At 43.0% G+C, this 10,000-nt stretch overlaps 1 protein-coding gene across 1 annotated transcript in view; it reads left to right on the top strand.

Annotated features, from left to right (window-relative positions):
- The window catches only part of LOC143302201 (collagen alpha-6(VI) chain-like), a 60,250-nt gene that overhangs the window by 32,123 nt on the left and 18,127 nt on the right, over nt 1-10,000 (top strand). Inside the window, exons 2-4 of the mRNA XM_076616765.1 lie at nt 5,386-5,549; nt 6,315-6,479; nt 8,484-8,657. Of these exons, the coding sequence (XP_076472880.1) occupies nt 5,463-5,549; nt 6,315-6,479; nt 8,484-8,657 (426 nt within the window). The 5' untranslated portion in view covers nt 5,386-5,462. The remainder of the gene's footprint in view (nt 1-5,385; nt 5,550-6,314; nt 6,480-8,483; nt 8,658-10,000) is intronic.

Raw genomic sequence — 10,000 nt, 5'->3', positions numbered from 1 at the left:
AATTGTTGCTGCACAAAAAATTATATGTTGCTTTTATCGACTTTAGAAAAGCCTTCGATTCTGTTGTCCGTGTAAATTTATGGAAAATTCTAAAGAAAAGGGGAATTAATGGGAGAATGTACCAAGCCATTACAAGCATATATAACATTGTGAAAGCAAGAGTTAGAGCTGGCGGTGAACTTAATGATTCATTTATGTGTCCTTCAGGGTTAAAGCAAGGAGAGGTATGTAGTCCAGTTCTGTTTTCCCTCTTTATAAACGAATTAGCAGAAGAAGTCATTCAGAAAGGTAAACATGGTATTCAACTTATTCCTGATTTATTAGAAATCCTAATTCTTATGTTTGCTGATGATATTATTTTGATTTCTGACTCGATTGTAGGCCTCCAGAATCAGTTAAATGTTCTGTTCAACACAGCAAAGAAACTTGGGCTGATAGTTAACTTAGAGAAATCAAATGTTGTTATATTTAGAAATGGTGGCTATATCTCCGAAAAGGAAACGTGGTTTTATGGCCAGAACAAGCTTACAGTTGTTAACATGTATAAGTACTTAGGAATTATCATGTCCACCAGACTTTCCTTCACGCACAGTTTGAATGACATGGCAAGTCGAGCGAAGAAAGGAGTCATTACTATATTTAGATTGCTGTGGTCATTAGGAGAAAAATCACCTACTATATTCTTCAAACTTTTTGATGCTCAGATCCAGCCAATACTTAGTTATGGGGCTGAGGTTTGGGGAATCATTGCAAATGTTGACACTGTGGAAAAGGTACACCTTTTTGCTTTGAAAAGATTCTTGAATATTAGTTTAAGAACACCTAACATAATGGCATATGGAGAACTTGGACGGTTCCCACTGTATGTTAATCTATACCTAAAGAGCATTAAGTATTGGTTGAAAATTTTGAAAATGCCGCCCCATCGCTTACCACACAAAGCTTATAAAATGATATTATACTACCATTACAGTAATAAGAACACTTGGGCATCATCAGTCTGCTTTTTCTTATATAAATTTGGCTTTGGGGAGGTCTGGGAAAACCAAGGGGTCGGTAACGAAAATGAATTTTTAAAAGTCTTGAGAAATAAGCTAATTGATGAATACAAAACACAGTGGTCTTCTGATATGCTGCACAGTGAACGTTTTCAATTCTATAGAACATTTAAAAGTGATCTTATTTTATCTCCATACTTACAAATAGTAAATCATTTGCGAGCCAGAGTCAGTCTGATCAGAATGCGACTGGGTGTGTCTGAATTGTATGTCCATAAGTTGCGTTTCAGAAGGAATTTGTCAGTGAATTTCAAATAGAAACTGAAACTCATTTTGTCCTACAATGTCCAAAGTACCTGGATTTAAGAGAACAGTATATCCATGCCAAATATTATAATTATCCATCACAATTTAAGCTGACAATGCTATTTGCATCAGAATGTAAAACGTTGGTCATCCGCCTTGCTCTGTTCCTTGAGAAAGCTCTGAAAGTCCGTCGTATGTATCTGTTGGATTGATAAGTATGTCATCAATACTTACATGAGTGTGTGTGTGTGTGCGTGCGTGTATATGCGCGAGTGCATAGATGTGTGTGTATTTAAATGTGCATGTATGTACGTGCATAGCTGTGTATATGTGTACATATACACGAGTTTGGATAACTATGTGCACATGTTCAAATTATGTAATATGGTTTTTGATCATAACTTGCGTGACCTTGCAGGGAATCATTCATCTGATGTGACTATGAATTTGTAACCACCCTCAATGACATGGGCCAGTGGCCTATTCATTAAACCATTCAGTGTTCAGTGTTCAGTGTTCAGTGTTCTCTCTCTCTCTCTCTCTATCTCCCTCCCTCCCTCTCTCTCTCTCTCTTTATCTCTCTCTCCCTCCCTCTCTCTTTATCTCTCTCCCTCCTTCTCTCTCTCTTTATCTCTCTCTCCCTTCCTCTCTCTCTCTCTCTGTATCTCTCTCGCTCTCCCTCCTTCCATCTCTCTCCCTCTCTCTCTCTCTCTTTATATCTCTCTCTCCCTTCCTCCCCTCTCTCTCTCTATCTCTCTCTTTATATCTGTCTCTCTCTCTCTCCCTCTCTCTCTCCCTCTCTCTCTCCCTCCCTCCCTCTCTCTCCCTCCCTCTCTCTCTCTCCCTCCCCCTCTCTCTCTCTCCCTCCCTCCCCCCCTCTCACTCTCTCTCTCTGTCTTTCGCCACGTGTATATCCTAGTAAGGGGCGAGGCTACAAATAAAAAAGCACATTAGTGTTTATCTTATATCTTCGAAAATAAAGAATCTGTCACGATGCCTGCTTCTCTGTCTCTGTCTCTGTCTCTGTCTCTCTCTCTCTCTCTCCCTCTCTCTCTCTCTCTCTTCCCCGCTCTCTCTCCATCACCACCACCCGCCCTCCCTTCTTCCCCGCTCTGTAAACTCAGGCGAGTATGCATTTTTATCTTTCGAAATATTTGGCATCGGAATTTGAGGATTACGGGAACTTTAGCACGTTCTGCGTGTAAATCTTCACTTGTGCATACGCTGTGTTCCTGCTTTGATAAGATTGCACAGTTTATGTAAATATGGTGTGTCTGTGTTTAGGTATATATATATATATATGTGTGTGTGTGTGTGTGTGTGTGTGTGTTTGGGTGTGTGTGTGTCGGGGGGGGGGGGGGGTTGTACGTGTGTGTTTTGGGAGGGGAAAAGTGAGAGAAGGAAAGAAAAGGCAGACAGACAGACAATCAGACAGACAAACAAACAGATAAACATAATGACAGACCGGTAGTAAAACGAATAAATGAAGCACAAACATTTTCAGTGTGTTTTGGTAAGATTCTGTAGTTTACACAAATATACGTGTGCATGTGTGTACTTTACGTGCACGTGTTGTGGTGTCTTTGTGTGTGTGTGTGTGTGTGTGTGTGTGTGGTCTTCTTCTCCCTCGGAGAGTATTCACATGGCCTTCAAACTGCAGACTTTAACCCTTTCACCACCAGGCCTTCACACTGCAGACTTTAACCCTTTCACCGCCAGGCCTTCAAACTGTAGACTTTAACCCTTTCACCACCAGGCCTTCAAACTGCAGACTTTAACCCTTTCACCACCAGGCCTTCAAACTGTAGACTTTAACCCTTTCACCACCAGGCCTTCAAACTGCAGACTTTAACCCTTTCACCGCAAGGCTTTCAAACTGCAGACTTTAACCCTTGCACCGCCAAGCTCGCATTTATGCACAGGCGTGGTAGAGGACCCATGTCACTGAAAGGTGACCATTCATTGGTCTGTTATACAGGAACCTACTGCTCTTAATGTTCGGTGGTAGGATAGGCCATATTTTCTATACATCGAAGGGGGAATCCCCAGCTATTCTTAGCCACTGTCTTTTCTGAGTTTATACCACAAGGGAATTTTGTACTGTAAATTGACTGGCGGTGAAAGGGTTAAAGGGTTACCATTTTACTTTTTTTTTCTTTTTTTTAAGACCTTTGCAAGAAGGGTTGTTTAGTTGTTAGTTGCACTTGGTTTCCTCCACTATCATATTGTCACTCTGTAACACATTTGTGACCTTTCTTGTGTCATTTTCGCATCCGTAAAAGTATAGGGTGCAAAAATGAATTGTTTACAAGGTATTCTAATTGTTATCATCATTTCTTTTCTTTTATTTCACGATATATTTTGTAGTCTTGTTTTCTTCATATTCTTTGTCTCCTGCTTAATAGTTTTTACATTATCTCTTTTTTTTTCGCAGTATATTTTGCAGTCTTGTTTTCTTCCGATACTTTGTCTTCTGCCTGATGGGCTGCTTTTGGAAAGTCATTGGTTTGTGGCTTTTCTCCTCTGTGATTGGGGAAACCACCTAACTATGGTTGGTGTCCCTGTTACTTGCCATTGTATTGTATTGTATTGTATTGTATTGTATTGTATTACTCCTTTTCTCACAACAGATTTCTCTGTGTGAAATTCGGGCTGCTCTCCCCAGGGAGAGCGCGTCGCTACACTACAGCGCCACCCTTTTTTGTGTTTTTTTCCTGCGTGCAGTTTTATTTGTTTTTCCTATCGAAGTAGGATTTTTCTACAGATTTTTGCCAAGAACAACCCTTTTGTTGCCGTGGGTTCTTTTACGTGCGCAAAGTGCATGGTGCACACTGGACCTCGGTTTATCGTCTCACCCGAATGACTAGCGTCCAGACCACCACTCAAGATCTAGTGGAGGGGGATGAAAATATCGGCGGCTGAGCCGTAATTCGAAGCAGCGCGCTCAGATTCTCTCGCGTCCTAGGCGGACGCGTTACCTCTAGGCCATCACTCCATTAGTTCACTGCCCACGCCAAGATATCTGGGGGTTCCATTGCGAAAGAAACTGCTCTCGTGTCAGGCATACAACTGGCTTTCCTGTACAGAAGGAATTCCAACTGCCCCCAGTTGCAACATTAGAAGGATCTCCGCGCAATAGCCGAGTGGTTAAAGCGTTGGACTGTCATTCTGATGGTCCCGGGTTCCAATCTCGGTAACAGCGCCTGATGGGTGAAGGGTGGAGATTTTCCGATCTCCCAGGTCAATATATCTGCAGTCCTGCTGGTGCCTGAAGCCCCTTTGTGTGTTTTCGCAAGTAGAAGATCGAATACGCACGTTAAAGATCCTGTAATCCATGTCAGCGTTCGGTGGGTTATGGAAACAAGAAATTCCTAGCATGCACACCCCCGAAAACGCAGTATGGCTGCCTACATGGCGGGGTAAAAACGGTCATACACGTAAAAGCCCACCCGTGTACAAACGAGTGAACGTGGGAGTTGCAGCCCACGAACAAAGAAGGATCACCATTTTTATTAATATTTTCAAAGATATTGTCTGAGAAAGGAAGAGTTATTAATAGATGCCTGCACTTAATTGTTTTTCTGTAATATTATGTTGTATGAGCTATATATATATATATATATATATATATATATATGTGTGTGTGTGTGTGTGTGTGTGTGTGTGTGTGTGTGTGTGTGTGTGTTATGCATCAAGAGGAGGAATTTTATTTAATGCCTCGTCACACGTATCGGTGATTCAAGACATTTTATAAGAGTATTAATATATATATATATATATATATATATATATATACATATCTGAGTATCATCATTTAGAAGGGGAGGGCGATGAATTGTGAGTTGGGAGGGGAAAAACCGGGAATGTAATGGGTGGATGAAAATTTTGAAACAAAATATCTGAATGCAATTACAGAAAATTAATTAACTGACTAATGTATACAAGTCAATACAATATAAAACAATATTGTTGTCGTTGTTCATGTGCATATCCAGTATTGATTGATGTATGTTATGGCCAGTATTTTCATTTATCATTCATTAAGGTTTTTTTTGTTTTTTGTTGTTTTTTTTCCTTGTAGCCTGTAGCGGCAAGTTGGTGGACATCATTTTTGCCCTGGACAATTCCGACGCGGTGACCCATGACGACTTCTGGCAGATGATTCGCTTCATTAGGGACTTCGCCCTGGGTCTGGACATCCGGCAGAACGGCACCCGTATTGGTCTGGTCCTCTTCAGTGAAATGGTCAGTGTGCTGGGGAAGGAGGGGCGGGGGGTTGTTGTTGTTGTTGTTGTTGTTGTTGTTGTTGTTGTTGTTGTTGTTGTTGTTGTTGTTGTTCTTCTTCTTCTTCTTCTTCTTCTTCTTCTTCTTCTTCTTCTTCTTCTTCTTCTTCTTCTTCTTCTTCTGTTGTTTTTGTTGTCGTTCTTGTTGTTGTTGTTGTTGTTGTTCTTTTCCTCTCTTTCTTCTACTTCTCTCCACTGTTGCTGTTTTTGTTGTTGTTGATGATGTTGTTGTTGTTGTTCTTGTTCTTCTTCTTCTTCTTGTCCTTCTTCTTCCTCTTTTTCTCCTCCTCCTCTTCCTCCTCCTTATCTTTCTTCTTCTCCCATAACTGTGGAGTCACTGAGGTGCCACAGAGAGAGAGAGAGAGAGATTTCACCACCATCTCTTTAAACTTTTTATTTATTATTATTGATTTTTTTTTCATTTACTCTAATACATGCATTAACACTATACATCAACACTTTCTTACACTAATAATCACAAGCACTCTGTGTGTGTGTGTGTGTGTGTGTGTGTGTGTGTGTGTGTGTCTGTCTGTCTCTGTCTGTCTGTCTCTCTGTCTCTCTCTCTGTCTCTCTCTCTCTCTCTCTCTCTCTCTCATATCCACTACCTCTCTTATTCCCGTCTAATAACACTCCCAGTGAAAAGGTACGTTAAACTGAAGATCTAACACACGAACTTCACCACCCATACCCCCTACCCTCCCATCCCCTCCTCCATCCCCCCCAGGTGGAGCAAGGCATCGAGCTGGACGAGCACGAGGACATCCACGGGCTGGTCAGCCACCTGTACAAGATGCAGATGTCCAAAGGGCACGCCCGCATGGACGAGGTGCTCCGCTACGTCCGGACCAAGTCCTTCCGCAGGTCCGTCAGCAGGAAGGGAGCCGCCCAGGTCAGTTTTGGAGGGGATTGTGGGGGGGTGTTGGGGGTCTGGGGAGGGTGGCCTGGAGGGTTTGGGGATGGGGAGCTCATCTATAATGAATTGGTGAAGTGATGAATAGTAGTATAGTACCTATATGGCCCGGGCTCCAAGCATTGGTGAAGTGAGGAATAGTAGTATGTGGTAGGGTGGGGGGTGGGGGCGGTAACTCATCTATAATGAATTGGTGAAGTAATGTATAGTTGTACAGTACTGAATATGACTTGAGCTCCAAGCAAGCACCTTCAGTGAAACAATACGCATACTAATAGCATGCGTCATCAGCTGTTGGGGGGAGGGAGGGGGAAGGGAGCCTGGAGGGAGGGAGGGAGGGAGGGAGGGCAACCCATCACTAATGAATTGACGAATAGTGATACAGTATCTGTATGGCACGAGCATTTTTTCTTTTCTTTTTTTCCATTTTAGTAAGTTCCGAGCGCGTCTCCCACGAAACGATCCGCACACAATGGTGTACATCAGGACAGACATAAATACGATAAAAAATTATAAAATGTACCTAGATAGATGGATTGATAGATGATTGATAGATAGATACTGATTGATGATAGAAAAATGAATAAATAAATAAATAAATACTTTTGACTGACAGACTGACTGAACGAATGAAGTACATTAATTGATTGATTGTTTGATTGACTGATTAATCATTTGATCAGTTAAATAATCAACCATTGAATAAGTTAATAATAAAGGAATAACTAAGTGAATGAATAAATGAATTAATGAACGGGTGAATGAATTCATGAATGAACGAACGAACGAATGAAGAAGGAAGGGATAAACAGATATGAAAATAAACGAATGAACAAACACATGACCACACAAGCGACAGAGACTATATTGCCCCCCACCCCCACCCCCCGCCCCCCCCCCCCCCCCTCGTCCCCCCTCCCAAATACACATATACACACTACACCACACCACCCCACCACACACAATCCCCACCCACCACACACACACACACACACACACACACACACACACACACACACACACACACACACACACACACACACACACACACACACACACACACACACACACACACCTGTTTGAAAAGAAAAAAAAAAGAATCACCTTCAGCAAGTGAACTAGACCTTGAACTGAACTGATTGAAAACCAAACTAACCTGCTCCTCCCCCACCCCCGACACCACCACCCCACCTACCCCCTAATGATCTGGACGCTAGTCATTCGGATGAGATGATAAATCGAGGTCCCATGTGCAGCATGCATTTAGCGCACGTAAAAGAAATCACGGCAACAAAAGGGTTGTCCCTTGGCAAAATACTGTAGAAAAATTTGTATTTGTGTTTATTTTTTATCACAAGACATTTCTCTGTGTGAAATTCGGGCTGCTCTCCCCAGGGAGAGCACATCGCTACACTACAGAGCCACCCTTTTTTTTCTGTGTGCAGTTTGTTTTTGTTTTGTTTTTTGTTTTGTTTTTTGTTGTTTTTCCTATCCAAGTGGATTTTTCTACAGAATTTTACCAGGAATAACCCTTTTGTTGTCGTGGGTTCTTTTACGTGCGCTAAGTGCGTGCTGCACACGGGACCTCTGTTTATCGTCTCATCCGAATGACAGGAGTCCAGACCACCACTCCAGGTCTAGTGGAGGGGGAGAAAATTATCGGCGGCCGAGCCGTGATTCGAACCAGCGCGCTCATGATTCTCTCTCTTCCTAGGCGAACGCGCAACCTCTAGGCCATCACTCTACTTGGATAGGAAAACAATTAAAAATTGCAGGCAGAAAAATATACCCCCCAGCCCCATCCCACAAAAAAAATGAAAATAAAAAAAATTAAAAGGGTGGCGCTGTCAGTGTAGCGACGCACTCTCTCGCTGGGCAGAGCAGCCCCGAATTTCACACAGAGAAATCTGTTGTGACAACAACAACAAAAGAGTAATGCAAATACAAATATACCTGCACCCCTCTCTCCTCCCTGTCTCACAGGTGGTGGTGATGCTGACAGCCAGCTCCTCCCTGAAGATCCACCGGACCAAGAAGCAGGCGGTGCGGGCCCGCAAGTCAGGCATCACCTTCATCACCATCGGCGTCGGCGGCAAGGTGCAGGAGGAGGAGCTGAGGGTCATCGCCGGGGTGGCGTCCAAAGGCGACGTGGCCAAGGTGGGTGATGGAAGGGGGAGAGACAGGGGGGGGAGAGAGGGAGGGAGAGAGAGAGAGGACAGAAAAATAGAGGGGGGGGGGAGGAGAGAGGGACAGAGAGGGGACAGAAAAATAGGGGGGAGAGAGAGAGAGAGAGAGAGAGAGAGAGAGAGAGAGAGAGAGAGAGAGAGAGAAGTGACATGTATCAGGCGATAAGCATTTGGAATCAAAATCGCCAGAAACAAATGTTTCTGTGAAAGACACAAAATCATATAAGAGAGAGATAGAGAGAAGAAGAAGAGGAAGAGGATGATGACGAGAGAGAGGGGGGAGAGAGAAGAATATGAAGATGAAGAGAGAAAGAGAATGAGAGGGAGAAGTAGGAGGAGGAGAATAAGGAGAAGGGAGAGAGAGAGAGAGAAGAAGAAGCAAGAGAAGAGAAAGATGACGATGAAGAGAGCGAGAGGGAGAGAGAGAAGAAGAGGATGATGACGACGATGATAAAGAAGAGAGAGAAAAAAAAACGAAGAAGGAGGAGATTAAGGAGAAAAGGAGATCGAGAGAAGAAGAAGAAGAAGAGATAGAGAGAAGAAGGAGAAGAAGAAGAAAGAGGAAAAAAGAAGAGAGGTAGAGAGAGGGGAAGAAGCAGAAGAAAGAAGGAGGAAGAAGATAGAGAAAAAGAAGGAAGAAAAGAGGAGAGCTAGAAAGAAAAGAAGGAGGGGGAGGAGGAGAGAGAGAGAGAAAGAGAGAGAGTCGAAGAAGAAGGTAGAGAAGAAAGAAGAGAGATAGAGAGAAGAAGGAAGAGAGAGGGAGAAAGAAGAAGAACAGAGAAAGAATAAAAAGACAAAGAAGAGAGAAAAGAAGAAGCAGGAGAAAGAAAGAAAGAAGAAGTGACAGACAGACAGAGACAGAAAGAGAAACTGAGAGAGAGAGAGAGAGATGGTGGTGGTGGTGATTGGGCGGATGTGGGCTGAGCGGGGGTGGGGTGGTTGCGAGTTCGGGGACTAGGAGGTGGTGACGGTGTGGACAAGCCGTTACATAAAACAAAATGCATTGCGATGATGTAACCACGTGAATCAATAACATGGCGCCTGGTCTCTAAACAGACCCTTGACGCTTAATGGTTCCTTTTCATATTTTCTTTATTTCTTTTCTTCTTCGTCTTCTTAAGGAATCTGCCAGGATGATCGTCAGACACATTGACGCTAAATGGTTCTTCTTAACATTTTCTTTATTCCTTTTCTTCTTCATCTTCTTCAGGAACCTGCCAGTGATCGCCAGAACCATTGACGCTTAATGGTTCCTTTTAACATTTTCTTTATTCCTTTTCTTCTTTATCTTCTTCAGGAACCTGCCAGTGATCG

This window comes from Babylonia areolata, chromosome 29, assembly GCF_041734735.1.
Source record: "Babylonia areolata isolate BAREFJ2019XMU chromosome 29, ASM4173473v1, whole genome shotgun sequence".
Taxonomy (NCBI): Eukaryota; Metazoa; Mollusca; class Gastropoda; order Neogastropoda; family Buccinidae; genus Babylonia; species Babylonia areolata.
The sequence above is the reverse complement of the archived record's forward strand: the minus strand, read 5'-3'. Positions and strand labels throughout refer to the sequence as shown.